General features: G+C 43.6%; 1 protein-coding gene across 9 annotated transcripts; it reads left to right on the top strand.

Annotated features, from left to right (window-relative positions):
- Nucleotides 1–1,733: 1,733 nt before the first annotated feature.
- Nucleotides 1,734–16,103, top strand: ptbp1b (polypyrimidine tract binding protein 1b). 9 transcript variants are annotated; one of them, XM_034582274.1, is made up of 15 exons: nt 1,734–1,978; nt 5,627–5,660; nt 7,760–7,820; nt 8,330–8,502; nt 8,577–8,723; nt 8,820–8,948; nt 9,287–9,397; nt 9,483–9,660; nt 9,790–9,867; nt 10,251–10,375; nt 11,273–11,306; nt 12,151–12,243; nt 12,422–12,638; nt 12,749–12,826; nt 13,952–16,103. In XM_034582274.1, exons 1-15 carry the CDS (start codon nt 1,773–1,775, stop codon nt 14,082–14,084), a joined length of 1,797 nt encoding a protein of 598 aa, XP_034438165.1. In that variant the 5' UTR covers nt 1,734–1,772; the 3' UTR covers nt 14,085–16,103. The 9 variants fall into 9 exon arrangements, with proteins under 9 accessions (XP_034438165.1, XP_034438164.1, XP_034438166.1 ...); XM_034582273.1 differs by having other exon boundaries at nt 10,233–10,375; XM_034582282.1 differs by having other exon boundaries at nt 1,834–1,916; nt 10,233–10,375; nt 13,952–16,098.
- Nucleotides 16,104–17,417: the final 1,314 nt, after the last annotated feature.

The following is a 17,417-nucleotide window of genomic DNA, read 5'->3' as shown; positions in this document are numbered from 1 at the left end:
ACACACACACACACACACACACACACCTACACACACACTCACATACACACTCACTTGTTTGTAGTTCTATCTTAGTGAGGTCACTCGTTGACATAATACATACCCTACCCTAACCTAAACCTAACTCTAACCCTAACAGCAAGTCTTAACTCTCAAACAGTCCTTTGAAGAAGTGAGGACCAGACAAAATGTCCTCACTCTGTACGTCTATGATCTACTTTAAGAACTGAATCTATATTAAATCGAGAACTTGTTAATCAGAGTAGAATCGATAATCGATATCAGTAACTCAGCCCAAGTTGGACAGTATGTTCCCCGTGTTCATTCTGCATGCAGAGGATTTGTAATCTAATCCCACGTGACATAGGAAGCCTGTTAGTATTCTTATTATTATTAAAACTTGTTTTTGTTAAAATGTATTGTATTGTTTGTTGTAGTGTTGTTTTAAATAGGTATCATTGATGGTAGTTGATAAATAGCTGGCAAGCACAGCTACCTACAGTATTTAGCAGTTAGTCAACATTTATCCACTCAATCAGAATAAATAAAGTTAACACACAGATCACATGACATCAGAACTAATCCAGCTCACACTTCCCCTCGCTGTGGCTCAAGTCACAGGGTCTTCCACTAACCAGAAGGTCGGCGGTTCGATCCCTGTTTCGTGTGCCTTTGTCCTTGGACAAGATACTGAGCCCCATGTTGCCCCGGATGTCTGTGTGTGAATGATATGATGAAGAATGTGCTGTACTTAAATGCACTGTATGAATGAATGGTAACACTGAGTCATCAAGACCGGAAGAGATCCATATAAATACAAACCATTTATTTTACAGACCTTTTTAAACTGGCCAAAGTCTAATGTGACAAATGTAAACATTTACTATAAGTGTGTGTGTTGAATTATTCACGTGAGCTACTGGTCATCTTTCAACACACAAAGTAATTTCCTGAAAAGCAGCATGTGCAGGAATTATTTATCAGTGTTACAGGACACCGAGCAGCACGCACACATACACACACAGAACAACACACAGAACAACACACACACATGCTGGGGCCCTCATGAGACTTGTAGCTCTGGGGCTGTCGAGGCCTGTTATTTATTCTTGACTCACATCCATTCTGTTGCCTTTATTTCATCTTATTTGATATTTCTTTTCAAGCAAAAATGAACAAACATGTCTAATTCCAGCGTGAGGTCAAAGATTGTGTGAGAAACACGAGCATCAGTCCTTCTGTAACAGCTGATCATCACCTCATTCATATCAATTAATACATTCAAATATTGTTTGTGTTGATTTGACATCAATCAATCAATCAAATTTTATTTGTATAGCCCATATTCACAAATCCCAGTTTGTCTCATGGTCTTTAACAAGGTGAGACGTCCTCTGTCCTTAACCCTCAACAAGAGTCAAACTACTAAAACCTTTAACAGGTAAAGAAGGTAGAAACCTCAGAGACACATGTGAGGATCCGTCTCCCAGGACGGACACAAGTGAACAGATGTCACGTGGAACAGAGAACATCAGAGAGATCAGAGTATTTACAGCTTTGATTAGAATAAACACTTTGTAGAATAACTGAAGGTCAATGAATTTGAAATTTTGAAATAATCCCAGTTCATTTAATTTCTCTGAGAGTAAAGTGTTTCCTGCTTGGAGTGAAAAGTGTTTCCTGTTTATCTGAGGAGACGAGGATCTTCTTCTTAGACGAGCTTTGGCCTCGGGTCTTTATTGTTGGGCTCGCTCTGTGAGCAGCCAATCGGAATGCAGCTCCTGACGGGAACGCCTCATATTTTTTACCCACCGTCCAATCAGGGAGCGGCTCCAGCCGGACGCCATTTTGTGTGCCGTAGTGGAGCCCGAGGCTGGAAGCTGCTGCTCGCTAGTTCCGTGTTGTGCAATGGACGGGTGAGTTCTCATGACTTCAGGGTAACGCAGCAGCGGGCCATCGTTCCGAGCAGAAGCGGAGAGTGAGTCCAGGTCAGAGTTCGAGAGCAGCGGGTTGTAAAGGTGTGACTGTGGGGGAGCAGGAAGCGGAGCTAGCTGAGCTAGCTGAGCTAGCTGCAGTGTTAGCTGAGGTCGGGCCAAACCAAAGTGCATCAAACCCCCCTGGTGTTTAACCGTCCAGCGGCACTTTGATCCTGATGGTAGATTCCTGTTATTACAGATAATAAACTAACGAAGAGTCGCACAGCAGCGGACATTCCGCCTCCAGCTTTCTGAAGACCTCACGCCCACAAGCCGGATGTTCCCCCACTGTGGAACTTAGTTGTAGCTTCACGTGTTGAGTCTGAACTGGTTCCACTGGTCTGAGTTTGTTATGATGGTGGGTGAAGACTCGCCACAGTCAACTGGACACTGGGTCACTGTGTGTAACGTGCAGACTGGACTGGTTCCAGTTGCCTTGTGAAATGCAGGACTGTTCCAGAAGGGTCCAGGTTTTAAACATGTCAAGTGGAGTTCAGGTCTCATGGAACCAGTAGAAGCAGCTGCTCAGGTCTCATGGAACCAGTAGAAGCAGCTGCTCAGGTCTCATGGAACCAGTAGAAGCTGCTGCTCAGGTCTCATGGAACCAGTAGAAGCAGCTGCTCAGGTCTCATGGAACCAGTAGAAGCAGCTGCTCAGGTCTCATGGAACCAGTAGAAGCAGCTGCTCAGGTCTCATGGAACCAGTAGAAGCAGCTGCTCAGGTCTCATGGAACCAGTAGAAGCAGCTGCTCAGGTCTCATGGAACCAGTAGAAGCAGCTGCTCAGGTCTCATGGAACCAGTAGAAGCAGCTGCTCAGGTCTCATGGAACCAGTAGAAGCAGCTGCTCAGGTCTCATGGAACCAGTAGAAGCAGCTGCTCAGGTCTCATGGAACCAGTAGAAGCAGCTGCTCAGGTCTCATGGAACCAGTAGAAGCTGCTGCTCAGGTCTCATGGAACCAGTAGAAGCAGCTGCTCAGGTCTCATGGAACCAGTAGAAGCTGCTGCTCAGGTCTCATGGAACCAGTAGAAGCTGCTGCTCAGGTCTCATGGAACCAGTAGAAGCAGCTGCTCAGGTCTCAGTCCCAGTTGGTCTCATAGATCTGAACAAGGTGTGTCTTCCTGTTCTTTACCCTCAACAAGAGGAAAACTACCAAAACACTATTAAGCACATTGCTAATGTTAGCATTAGCAACTTTTGATTTGCCAATCAGAAACAAACTTTGTCCCCAGAGGTTAAAACACGTGTTAAATCTTGTTTGCTACTATCTATATCAATTGTAAATAACCCTAACCCTATATAATATTTAATGGATGAATTCAAAGCTCCTGGTAGTTAGGCATGTCTTTACAGAAAAACGGGTCTTATCTCTCTATGATCTCGAGAAGGTCCTTCCTGCTTTTATTTAATCTCGTTTAGATTAATGTAATTCATTGTTTTCAGGCCACAAATCAATTTCACGCCTTCAGCTGGTTCAGATCACAGCTGTTTGGTTTTTGAAGACAAGATATCAACCCTGTCTCTCACTAGTTACCTGTTAGTTTTAGAATTGATATCAAGATTTTACGGATGACTTTTAAAGCACTCCATGGTTCAGCTACATTACTGAACCGCTGCTACCTTACGATCCAGAGTGCAGCCTCAGATCCCCGGGCCCCGCTGGCGGCCCCAAGTCCCGGCTCAATACTTCAGGTGACCGGGCTTTTCAGTCAGGCCCCTCAGCTCTGAAACTCCCTTCCTGAGGATTTGAGGCTTGCAGATTCAGTGACATCTTTTAAATCACTTCTCAAAAGCATCTTTTTAATAAAGCTTAATATTAATCCGGTTCACCGTTCTTTTAATATGTTATCTGTAAAATTTTACTCTGATTTTTTTTTTTTGCCTCTGTCCTGTCATAGTTAGGGTTAGCTCTGTAAAGCACTTAAAGTTTATTATTATTGTATGTAGCCTGTTTTTGCAAAAACAAATTATACATCTTGTAGGGACCGATAAGCAGAACTAATAATGTGACCTTTCCTGACGGTTACCTGGCACTTTAGATTTAGTTCTAATTTGGAACCCAGTTTAGGTTCCCAACCCTAGATGTGACGGTAATTAAAACTGATAAGTTGATTTGTTTGTAGTTATGAACATTTGTTCACTCTTTGTCTGGATGTATGAAGACATTCAGAATGGAAATCTGTAGCAGGACACAGTTGGACTTATTGTGAATGTTGCTGCTCCATCAGGACTCATTGTGCCCTGGAGCTTTGTTTTCCATCTGGTTTAACGTCTGTTCAGTCGTTTCATTGTTGGCCAGAGCAGCAGGTTTTTATTTTAAATATCCCTGTGACTCAAATGCTCATTTACATTCTCACATTTAACTCTTACCTGCACACGCTCGTGTACTGTGCAGTGTGAAATGTGAGGGCTTGTGTTTTCTGAGGTATCACTAAACTTCTGATTGTTTCCTAGTAAGATCTGTGATTGGGTATTGATTTGGGGCCGGATGATTTTGGCAGAATATTTTTTATCACAAAATAATTTTCACATCGGTCAATACTGTTGTTCAGTGTCATCCGTAAAACCGCTCTTAATGGTTCAGAATGACCAGACTGGCCTGTTTTAATACGATCGCCAGTGAAGGCAACATCGTGGGGTCGAAAGATTCATCGTTTTTGCTAATTAATCTGCGCTGATAGGATGTTCTCCACCTGTCAGCAGGGACGTGAGAAGAGGCCACATGCACGACAGACTTTTAACACTTAATTGATTGCTATTAAAGTCGCTGATCGTCTTTATAGAAGTCATTGATCATCTTTGTGCGGTCGCTCATCATCCTTATGTGCGATCGCTGATCATTTTTTATGTGTGATCACGGATTCGTTTGCCTTAACGTTCTGTTGCTAATTGTCTTTAAGTGGGGTTGCAGATCGGTCACTAATCTTCTTTATGTTCCGTCGCTGATTGAATTTATGTGAGGGCCGCTGATCGTCATGTTCGGTCGCTGATCGTCTTTACGTTCGGTCGCTGATGGTCTTTACGTTCGGTCGCTGATGGTCTTTACGTTCAGTCGCTGATCGTCTTTATGTTCGGCTGCTGATCGTTTTTACGTTCGGTCGCTGATGGTCTTTACGTTCGGTCGCTGATCGTCTTTACGTTCGGTCGCTGATGGTCTTTACGTTCAGTCGCTGATCGTCTTTATGTTCGGCTGCTGATCGTTTTTACGTTCGGCCGCTGATCGTCTTTACGTTCGGTCGCTGATCGTCTTTACGTTCGGTCGCTGATGGTCTTTACGTTCAGTCGCTGATCGTCTTTATGTTCGGCTGCTGATCGTTTTTACGTTCGGGCCGCTGATCGTCTTTACGTTCGGATCGCTGATCGTCTTACGTTCGGCCGCTGATCGTCTTTACGTTCGGCCGCTGATCGTCTTTACGTTCGGCCGCTGATCGTCTTTACGTTCGGCCGCTGATCGTCTTTACGTTCGGCCGCTGATCGTCATGTTCGGTCGCTGATCGTCTTTACGTTCGGTCGCTGATCGTCTTTACGTTCGGTCGCTGATCATCTTTTCTCTTCCTCCATCTCCTCAGTAAAAAACATCTTTTAACCTCTTCATTTTTTTGCTAATTCATTTTTTTCTCTCTCCTTCTAACACGCTGTCTTTTCTTCACAGCGGTGTCCACCACGATTTAACAGTTGGTACCAAGGTAGGCACCTCTGCTTCCTTTTCATCCTCTGCTTCTTCCTCCTCTCCTCTTCCTCTCTCTGGTTTGTTTTCTGCTGTGAACTTTGAGTGTGTGACGGACAAGACGTTTCATCTTGAACCATGTTCTGTGTAGTTTTTGTTTTCGGATTGGTTCAAACTGCAGCAGTGATTCCACCACGTTCCTCAGTCTTTAGAGAATCCGATGAACTTGAGTTGCATCAGCTGCTGACACAAAGTTCATCTGATTATTGATTATCAGTCATTTCCTCTGCTCAATAATCAGCTGTTATTCACAGGAATACTTCCCTTTCAGTGTCAGCCCGGGAAAATACTTTCTTTAACTGAAGAAAGAAATCGTTTTATTTTCTTGCACTTTGATCCAATTTAATTTAGAAATAGATTCAGACAACGTGAGCAGATCTGAGATCAGGGAACGCCTGGAGGAAAATATCTTGAAATCGATGACTTTGTTCTGACGTCTTTATTTTGACGTATTTAATGTTGAAACAGGAAGTGATTCGAGAATAACAGCTGCTGGCGCTAGTGTTGAACAAATTCAATTTCACACTTTCCGAGCTCAACTTCATCTGATCAGCTGATGATAATTTATTATTGATTATTACTAATTATTTCCTCATTTGAAGTTGATAAAAAAATGGCTCAAAACTATTTATCTATGATCAGAAATTATTGAAGACATTTTTAAATTGAAATGTTATTTTTTAAACAACTTAATATCCCTAATAAAAACTTGATGATTGAGGAATTGACAGTAACATTAGATCTGTCCTCAGTTTTATAAATCACCAGTTCTTTTCGCGATTCACCTTTAACTCGTTCTTCACTTAGTTCATAACAAGTCAGTAAAAGATGAAACTGATTAGTTCAGTGTCGGATCAAACACAGAATTCTTCTCAGAACATTTATCTTTTTTAACTTTTATTAGCGTGAGATGAAACAGACACAGCTGGACACCAGCAGGGGGCACTCTGGGATTAAATTCAGATCCTCCAGCATTTTTATTAGAAAAATGAAAGAAATTCATCACAAACAAACCGATCACTGAATCAACAACGTGATCATGTCGATCTGCTGCCTGGCCGCCCGAGTCCGGTGGCTGGTCCCCAGCTGTCAGACATGGAGACAACGAGACGTCTCTGGTTTCTGCTTCATTATTCATCAGTAGAATCAGTAAAGACAACTGAGCTGCTCTGTTCACGTCTGCTCAGTTTCATCACTTAAGCTTTTTTCACACATGAACTGAACCACAGACCTGACATGTTCTGGAGGTTCTGTGTGTGAGAACACAAACGTCTGAGTCCGTGTCTCTGGACATTTTCTAGATGTTTTCCTGCAGCCTCCTAGTAAAATGTCCTGAAGCTTCCCAGAGAGCGAGTGGACGTGTCGATGAGGTTTTTAACTCGTGACGGACGTGAAACTGGAAGAACACAAACATCTCAGGATGAAGAAGAGGAGCCGTACACGTAGAAGACGAAGACGTCAACTTGGAAACACGAGGAGGTTCCAGAGCTTCTGGTGATGAGGGCCGACGCCGGTGTGGATGAGCTGTAAACAACAACACTGATCTTTCCACAGCAGAGTTTATACGTCATGTCCGGCCTCCTGCTGCTCTACAGGCTCCGCCCCTCGCCTGGATGTTCCCCACATGTTCCTGTTTGAACGAGTCGGGACCCGACAACCTGCTGCTGCTGCTGCTTCAGAGACACTGACTACACAACATGTCCTGATGCTATTTCATGTCAGAAAAAAGTTTTTAAAACATTTGACTGTAGACGTCACATTTGACCTTTGACCTCTAGTTTCAGATGTGTAGAAACTTTGTAAGAGGAAATGAAACCTGTCCATCAGAGGAAATGATGAACACTGAGGTGTTCAGGTGAATGAAGAGGAGACGATCAGATGACAATAATGATTTCACCGCTGTTATTGATTATTGTTGATCTGGTCGCTGTTTCTCTGGGTAAAGAGTCTGAGTTTGTTTACATTTGTTTTTTATTGAGCCTCACAGATGAAGAATTCCCCGCCCAGCGCTCTGTGTTTTATTTGTGTGTGAACGCTGATGTTTTGTCTCTGTTGCAGAGAGGATCTGACGACCTTTTCCCCAGCGTCTCCATTGGTCCATATATCATGAGCACCACAGGTGAGGGTCACTGCTGCGTCCACACTGACGCATTTCAGTTTAAAACGTATCACTGTTGCTATGGTTACGCCTCACAGAGTTTTCCAGCCCCTAAATCAGAGACTTGTGTAAATGCTGCAGGTCTCATACAACAAAACAATACAACATCATTTTTTATCTGATTCAATGAACAAAGTTAAAGTCGTGGATTCATCACATTTCTGCAGAATTTAACCCCCCCCAACCAACTAACTGGTAACTAATGTAGTAATCTGTCTGAGAGAGAGACACCGTATTAATTACCTAGTTTAAGATGTCTTGAACTTGGATTATGACTAGTCATAATTTGATTGTAGATGTCTGTAATACATATAGAAACAACATTGTACAAGAAGAGGAAGTTGCTTGAAAGTGTAAAATGTAGCTTTTCTCTTTTTATCCGATTTAATGATCGATAAATCAAAAAAAACGTTAGTTGTAGTCCTAGTCAGGTCATGTGACCCTAACCTGCTTTTTCCTATTGTCTGTAGCCAATGGCAACGACAGCAAGAAGTTTAAAGGTGACATAAGAGGGCCTGGCGTCCCGTCCAGGGTCATCCACATCCGCAAGCTCCCCAACGACATCACTGAGGCTGAGGTCATCAGCCTGGGTCTGCCCTTCGGAGACGTCTCCAACCTGCTAATGCTCAAAGCCAAGAATCAGGTCCAGGTCTCAGATTGGTAGAGTTTACAGAGAGGTGACTGCGCTCATTCCTGACCTCTGACCTGTCTCCTCAGGCCTTCTTAGAGATGTCCTCGGAGGACGCAGCTCAGAACATGGTGGGTTATTACTCCACAGTGATGCCGATCATCAGACACCACCCGGTCTACGTCCAGTTCTCCAACCACAAGGAGCTGAAGACGGACAACTCACCCAACCAGGAGGTAAGAGTGTTGGCATTTGTTAGCTGTAAGCCAGACGTCCTGCAGCCAGACATTGTGACCATCTGCCCCGCCCCCCCTTGTCCCCCCTTGTCCTAGAGGGCCCAGGCGGCTCTTCGGGCCCTCACTATGTCTCATGTGGACATGGCGGTGGTGGCACCCAGCACGGTGCTGAGGGTGGTGGTGGAAAACCTGGTCTACCCCGTCACACTGGACGCCCTCTGCCAGGTGACAGCCGCACGACACCACACAACTTTAAACATCATTAACTAAAAATAAACTTTATTTATACAAAACTTAACAAACGCAAAGTTCTTTACACATGGATCAAAACATTTTAAGGCTGAGACAAATTACATCAATAAAAGGTATTAAAATAATAAACCGGCGTGTTGGCGATGGTACGGGGATCAATGAAGTTTTTTTTTTTTGATTTAAAAGGCGCCAGTGGTTTTGAAACCGCAGGTCCCGGGCCCCATCGCTGGGGGCGAGGAGCCTAGCTCTCAGTAAAGACCAGTCTATACAGAGAAGAGGAGGATTTGTTAAAGTTCTGCTCTTGTTCTTAGATCTTCTCTAAGTTCGGCAACGTGTTGAGGATCATCGTCTTCACCAAGAACAGTCAGTTCCAGGCTCTGCTGCAGTATCCTGATGGAGCGTCTGCCCAGGCAGCTAAACTGGTGAGTGCCGCCCCCTACAGGAAGATAAATGGGGACACCTGGTGCGCCCAGGAAGCAGCAGAGAACTGATGTGTCTATGTTTCAGTCTCTGGACGGACAGAACATCTATAACGGCTGCTGCACTCTGAGGATCAGCTTCTCTAAACTGACCAGCCTCAACGTCAAGTACAACAATGAGAAGAGTCGAGACTTCACCAGACCTGACCTTCCAGCTGGAGATAGCCATCCCGCGCTGGAGCACCCGGCCATGGCCACAGCCTTCAGTAAGAGACGCAGCACTGGTGAAGGGCAGGTGCAGCGCTGACGGCCCCTGTTGGAGCCCTCTATGGCGTTTAGTAAAACAGACTCAGCTCAGACTCGGTAAAGACTCAGACTTCTCTTCTCTTCCTCAGCTCCAGGCATCTTTTCAGCTGCACCTTACGCCGGAGCGACTCACACTTTCCCTCCGGCCTTCACCATCCAGCCTACAAGTAAGTCTCACCTTTGTGACTTCACAGCTTCAGTCCTGTGAGAGCTGTCTGTTTCCATGGATACAGTGACAAGAGGAAGTTATCAGAAGACTTTAATCAAATAAATGATGTAGAAGAATGTTCTGGAAGTGTAGTTTTTACTAAGGAGCTGTTAGATTGAATCTGAGATAAGAGAGGGAAACAGGTTCATATGGATTCCTGAGGTCATGTCTCATCATTTTATATTATGACCCTGGATGGGTCCGTGTTGGGGTCTACAGTGGAGTTGTCCTGAATGGACTCAGAGCTGGTGCCGTCTCTTCAGACTGGATCAGGACTCTTGTGCAGTTGGTGGTTCAGGTGCTTACTGGTCTCACCTCTCTCAGTGTCCTCCCCCTACACAGGCCTGACGGTCCCCGCTCTGCCCGGAGCACTGGCCTCTCTGTCCCTGCCGGGGGCCACCAGGCTGGGATTCCCCCCCATGTCTCCTGGACACTGTGTCCTGTTGGTCAGCAACCTGAACCCTGAGGTGAGTCTGTCACTGCACCTGAGAAAGTCCTCTGGTCCTCATCTCATTTTCTCCCACGCTGTTTACACTGAGAACATCATTCAAGTCAGATACTGATACAGCAGCTGATATATATATTTACATATAAAATGTAAACTCCATGTATTTGAGGTTTGATGTTTTGAACTAACAACCTTTTATAAATAAATATAAAGAAATGAAAACCGAAATATATAGAAGTTGAATTAAATTCATTATAATTTTTTGCATTGTTAATTGTATAATAAAAATCAGAGGAGAACAAACATCCAGAATAAAGGAAACAGTTCCAGCTGCTAAATGCAGGAAGAACAGCTGGTTAAACATCTGGGATTGTTTTTATAGTAAAACTGTTCATTAACAAGAGCAGATCTGAATATAATCTCACATCTACATGGATTCTCATTGTGTCTTTCAGGTGAAGCTTTATAAAGTTTGATCTCTTATCTCCAACTTAACCTGGAGCAGTTTAGCTGCTCAGCAGAAGTTACCATGGTGATTTACCCCGAAGTGAACGAGCTTCATAGGACAGAAAACTCTGAATTAAACCTGAAGTTAACTTGATAACAACAAATCCTGCTTCATGGGACAGAGCCCTGTACACACACACACACACACACACACACACACACACACACACACACACACACACACACACACACACACACACACACACACACACACACACACACCTGTCCATTTACGTGTGAACATGTTCTCATATTGACCTCATCTGACCCCCCCCCCCTCCAAAGGTGTTAACCTTCTGATTGACCCCTCACCTGTTTCTTTTTGTTTCTTTAATTTGTTGCCATGGAAACACCTCGGACCCTCCCACCTTTACCTGTCCTGTCCCTCCGCTGCCTTCTGTCTTTAAAGAGAGTTACGCCCCACTGCCTCTTTATTCTCTTTGGTATGTTGTCACAAGCTTCTTATTTTGATTATCACCTGCTTGATTTGAAGTTTCTGTTTGTTGTTTTCATTTAAAAAAGATTTTTGACGATGATTTGACTTTATTCACAATATCTGCAGCTCGGCCACAAAGACCCCACACTGATCATAAACCAGCGTGTTGTGACTTTATGTAAAGATGTCATCTTGTGGTGATGACATTCCGCCCGAACACGCGCTCGACCAATCATTAGTCACACTCAGCTGTCAATCATGACGTCTCAGTTTTTTAACAGTGAAAAGACTAAAATGTGAATTTTCTTTGACAGAGCTTTACAGTGTGATTAGCATCTGGTCCGACGTGTCTAGTAGTCGGACTCAGTTTAAACAGGAAACCTCAGTGAACATGGGCGAGATGCAGTTATTGTGCGTTTGGTCTTATTTCAGTGAGTCTTAGTTTTCAGTTTGCATGTCTGGTTTCTTTTAGTTTCACTGCTGAATCAGCTGCTCTTGTTTTTCTTAGTCAACACTCACATAGTTCATCGCTCCTACACAGTGAAATCTGCCACTTTTTAATTTTTCACTCACCCGGAGTTGTTTCCATACAATGTCTCCCTTGTATGACGAGGAATTCCTGTCAAAATTACACTCCCAGGTTTTTGACACCAGCTCCTCCACAGATTTCATTATTAAGACATTAATACACAGGAAGTCCTCATTTATTTTATCTGATCATTAGAACAAGGGTCAGTGTTTCGGCAGGATGTAGACAGACCATGGTCACAGGTTTAACATGTTTAACATGTGTAACCTATTTGTATGACGTGTAGAAAGTGTTTAACCTGTGTTTTTATGACTGTCTGAAGGTGTTTATGGCGACGTGATGAGAGTAAAGATCCTGTTCAACAAGAAGGAAAACGCTCTGGTTCAGATGTCTGACTGCACACAGGCTCAGCTAGGTAACACCCTCCTGCTGCTGCTCGGAAATGTCTGACGTCGTTGAAAGCAACATTTAATCAGGGAAACTTGACTTTTACATCCAATATAGACATTACTGCTCCATTATAATGGTTTTATTAGCTGAGTCCTTGTCTGTTCAGAAGCTTGAACAGTGTTCTCCACTGGTCTGGTTTGCAGCTATGAGTCACCTGAGTGGCCAGCGGCTGCATGGGAAGCCCCTGCGCATCACGCTGTCCAAACACACCAACGTCCAGCTTCCCCGTGAAGGACACGAGGACCAGGGCCTGACCAAAGAGTACAGCAGTTCCCCTCTTCACCGCTTCAAGAAACCCGGCTCCAAGAACTACTCCAACATCTTCCCACCTTCTGCCACCCTGCACCTCTCCAACATCCCGTAAGTCCTTCAACTGCTCCATCACCTGGCTGGTAGTCCAAACACAGGGATACACCAGAGACCAAACTAAGAAGACCTACAACCTCTCTCGTATCTGTTTTTATCTTTAGCCCTGCTGTAGTAGAAGATGACCTCAAGGTGCTGTTTTCCAGCTCAGGATCAATGGTCAACGGCTTCAAGTTCTTCCAGTAAGTCTAAAGTCCTGCCTTTCTCCTGTATCCCAAAGGCCCTGTTCTTCATCTGTGACCTGAGGTCATAAAGTCTTTATCTATACCCTCAAGCCTCTCTCTTTGTCCTTTTTCGCAAGCCTTTGTCCTTCCCCTGATGTCTGTACCCTCGCCGTAATCTGCAGTAATTCAAGCCTTCATCCTTTTGTTGAAGTCCCTCGACCTGTGTGTGCTGAAGATGCTTCATTCTTACTTTGAACTACCTGTTCTTATCCCAGCCTAAAACCTTCAAACTCTTTCCCAAAGTCCTCTTCCCTTAACCTTTTATCCCTGGTCTCAAAACCCTGGGGTCTTGTCCCTGATTCCTTCATCTAGTCCTGATGCCTGTTGTTCTGGTGAAACCTTCATGTTGAATCCCTTATCTACCATGTATCTGTGCCCTGAAGTCCCCTTCCTTCAGCTCTTAATTCAAATGGTGTCCAGAAGCATCATCCTTGTTCTGAAGTCCTTGTACCCACCCAGAAAACGTCATCATGTCCTAAAATGTAGTTATTGTCTAGTCCCTGTACGCGCACTGCCCTGAAGCTTCATCCTGAATTCCTGTTCTTTGGCATTAAGTCCTTGTCTTGCTCTGAACCTTCGATCTTCCTCCAAAATCTGTCCCTCATCCATTTCATAAACCCTTCCGTATCTGCATTGCATGTTTATATCCTCAAACCATGATCTTATCTTGAAATCTTTAACTTTACCATGAAGTCGCTGTCCTCATCCTGTCCTGGTGCCGTCAAGAATGCATTATGCCAAAGAGTGTCCTCACTAAGAGAGCTGTACAAACGTGTGTGGGTGGTAGAGAGACGAGTCACCAGTCTGTGAAGGATTTGACCAGTTTAATGAAAGTGTGGATCACGATGTGTGGATATCGTGGTTACAAATAAATCAACGAGAGGAGAAAAAATACTACGTTTGATTCCTAGTGAACCTGCAGCGGTTCAGAGACGTCCTTCATGTGTCCCAGGACGAATGTTCACACTGCTACACCACATGTTGATATACGGGGGGGGGGGCATTTCCCTGAAACCTCCCCTGTCACTCAAATGAAACACGTTGTTTGAAGTCTTGAGAACCTTCTTTTGGTCTCCCCTCCAGGAAGGACCATAAGATGGCTCTGATCCAGATGGGCTCCGTGGAGGAAGCCATCGAGTCGCTCATCGAGTTCCACAACCACGACCTTGGAGAAAACCACCACCTTCGAGTCTCCTTCTCCAAGTCCTCCATCTGAGTCTCTGGATCCTTCGCTCTCCATGTTGTCCACTACACTCCGATCATTCCAACATGTCTGAACCACCATGAACTCTGGTCTGATGTTAAATTATTTAAGAAAAAACTCATGTAGGTTGTTTGCCTTAAAAGAGGATCAGGGTTTCTGGAACACAAACAGTTCTGAGATTATTCTCTGAATTCAGGAAATGAAGTCTGTTAGTTTATCGTCAGGATTTTAAGGAAGAAACAGAATTCACATTGTGTCTTTGTTTTGTAAACCAGTTATTTGAGCCTCTCTTGCCTTTTGACTTAATCTCAGAGTCTGGTATTAAAGTCAGTATTTTAATTTATTTCTCCAGAATTGGGACTTGAATCCTTTAAATCTTGACTTGGCTCAGACTTCTTTCTTTCAGCTGAGTTTTGTTTCCCGAGGCTCTCGTCCTCTCCCCTCTGACCAACACTCGTGTCTTCAACAAACCAGTTCTGATAAATGAATTTACCCTCAGATCTGAGACCAGGGACCTGGTTTGGCCTTCAGACGACACTGTGCCTTATTCCTGGAGTCAGAATGATCTCTTGAGAAAGATCTCCCATCATGCCTCTGTAAATTGGCAGTTTACAGTTGATAAAGGTTTACTGTTGATGAGCTGTATTACAGATATATTCATATGTAGGTGTATTTTATTGTTGGTCTTTGTGTTAGTGTTTTGTACTGCGGGTTGTTGTAGCATCACACATGTGAACTGACTCATAGCCGTTGTTGGGTTTTTAGTCCTAGGGTCTATTTTATGTTCCTTTTGGATTTCTTGATTTCCATGTATGCAATCACGTTTTATTCAAATCAGATATTGTAGCAATATTTTAATCATTCCTGAGCTTTTATTGGTTTGTTTTGGGTGAATTGTGGTTCTCTCTGCTCTGCTGCCTTTACGATGTGCGGACAAATGTTTCCCGTTTTCTGTTGTGAGTTGTGATGTTAGCTCGTCTGTTACGCTGTGAACGGTTTTATTTATTAGTTTGTGATCCACTTCAGCTGAAACCAAAAACGGTTTTCTAGATGCAAACGAACGCACCTGCCTCAGGTTTCTGGTTTTAAGGACTAAAAAAAGCAAACTCTGATCTGGTTTATTCTTTTCTCTGGATTCAGCCCAACGCTGCAACTTTGGTCTCTATTAAAATGGGCGTTTGTTCCGTGCAGTGCCTTCACCGCCGCGCTGAGACGTTGGTTCCTCTTGGTCCGGACAGTTTGACAGAAGACGATGGTGACTGGTTTGTTTGTGTCTTCACTTTATTACGTTGACATTCCAGCTGCTCAGACGTTGTCATGACGACATGTTTCCTCATGGTGCATTCAGGGCACCTGGGAGATTATTTTGACAGTAAAATAAAAGAAGAAAAAATCTATTTGTTAACGGATGCTGTGTCGCAGGTCAGTCTCTTCAAGTCGGGACTTCCTGTTCAGGCTCCTGCAGAGTATCCCACAATGCATTGTACTTCAGGCATTGACTCTGTCTGAGACCGGAGACGCCTGTAAACTGACCAATCAGAAAACAGTACTGGTTCTAATACAGCAGGAAGCTCAGATTAGACAGATTCTGAAAAAACTGTTTTAGTCATTTAAATCATCGACTGACATGAAAGAACGAGACGCAAACAAATTTAGGGTTCACTTCACAGCCAGTTACCATGGTAACTGAGTCAGAGTTAAAGTCACCTCAGGATCAACAAGAGTTTTCATTCAACACCCCCCCATCAAGTAACCTGTCATCACGTGGTCGTTCCTCGACGGTGACGTCAGCCCCTTGTTCATTACTGTGAACATTTAACCTTAATCCTTCATTTACTGAAAGTTAAATTCTGATGAATGTTTCAGTGGTTTCTCCCAGGTGACTTGAACACATCACGAGCTGTCAGGTGAGGGATGTGGGCGGCGCTGTGGAACTGTACATACGTGTTCTGTAGCACATGTGACAGTTGGTTTTATATCTGATGAAACATCAAAGAAAAAACTGATTAAATCACTTTTTATCTAAAAGTTTCTTTGTCTCAGATTCTGAGTTTGTTGACGTGTGTTGTCTTTTATCAGTTTTTAGGTTTAAAGGTTTCGAAACCGTGATGAAACATTTCACCAATTACACATCTGCTGGTGTAGAGGTCCTGTCCAATCGCACGCCGTCAGTCTCAGCTGTCAATCATGACGTCTCTGTTTTATATCATCAAATAACTGATTGAAACCAAACTGACCAGAAACACTTGAACAAACATCAGAGAGAAGAACGACCTGAAATGACGGAAACATCTTTACAAACATTTAGATTTATTTGTTTGGTTCATGTCCCATTTGCTAACATGGAGGAGGCAGGGTTTATGATCTATACTGTAGCCAGACACCAGGGGGCGATAGACACATCTAACATGTAGTGTAATGCTGGAACTGTTGGTACCATCACATTAGATCAACTTGTCTTTCAGTTTTCTCCTGTTCTGATACGAACAGAATTTATGTGACGTGTCGTTCGAGTCACATGAAATTAGTCTGATGTTTTTGAAAGTTTTTTACTAATGGATTTAAGTAAATATAAATAAATATATAAATGACGCCTCATTGACAATATTCTGTTTACTCTGCAATTATAATTGAATTCTAAATTTATTAATGAGCCTGTTAAATGTCTCGATGTTCAGAGAAGTTACCAACTCCTGTTAATACACACACACACACACACACACACACACACTGTTCAAGTTGTCGAATAAACAGACGGTAAAAAACATTAGATCAGATGATATTCACAGTTGTGTCCACTAGGTGGCGCCATTGTCCACTGATTGGTTAAAAATGTCTGTACACAACATGTCTCCTCACATCTTCTACTGACAGGAAGTCCTCAGTTCATCTGCTCCTTCATCTCCATCAGACATTATGTATAAACACATGAAGTTACAAACTGGTTCTTCTCATGTAGTGAATCCTGTTGTTGTGTTGATGTGTTCAGTTCCATCAGCATCTGTTGGACTTGTGTCCTGGGAGAGGATCCTCACATGGGACTCTGAGCTTAAGGTGGAGGTTCTCGTGGGTCCTTCATTAAAACATGAGTTTATATTTTCAAACTTTAAATTGAATGTGATGTTGAAGCTGCAGAGAGTCTGAGACTTTATCTGAGAGGACGATCAAAGACTATTGAAGCGTTAACATTCAGTCCTGTGGAAACGACAAGAGAAGATCTGAAGATTAACAGACTGAAGAAGTTCATACTGTCTTCTGATACACACACCGACAGACAAACACACACAAACACACACACACGCATCCCCATGCTGGACCGCTGACACGCCGCCCAACAAAGAGGGA

The sequence above is a fragment of the Hippoglossus hippoglossus genome, chromosome 4 (genome assembly GCF_009819705.1).
Source record: "Hippoglossus hippoglossus isolate fHipHip1 chromosome 4, fHipHip1.pri, whole genome shotgun sequence".
NCBI lineage: Eukaryota > Metazoa > Chordata > Actinopteri > Pleuronectiformes > Pleuronectidae > Hippoglossus > Hippoglossus hippoglossus.
Note: the sequence above shows the minus strand (reverse complement) of the source record. Positions and strands in the feature narration are given on the sequence as shown.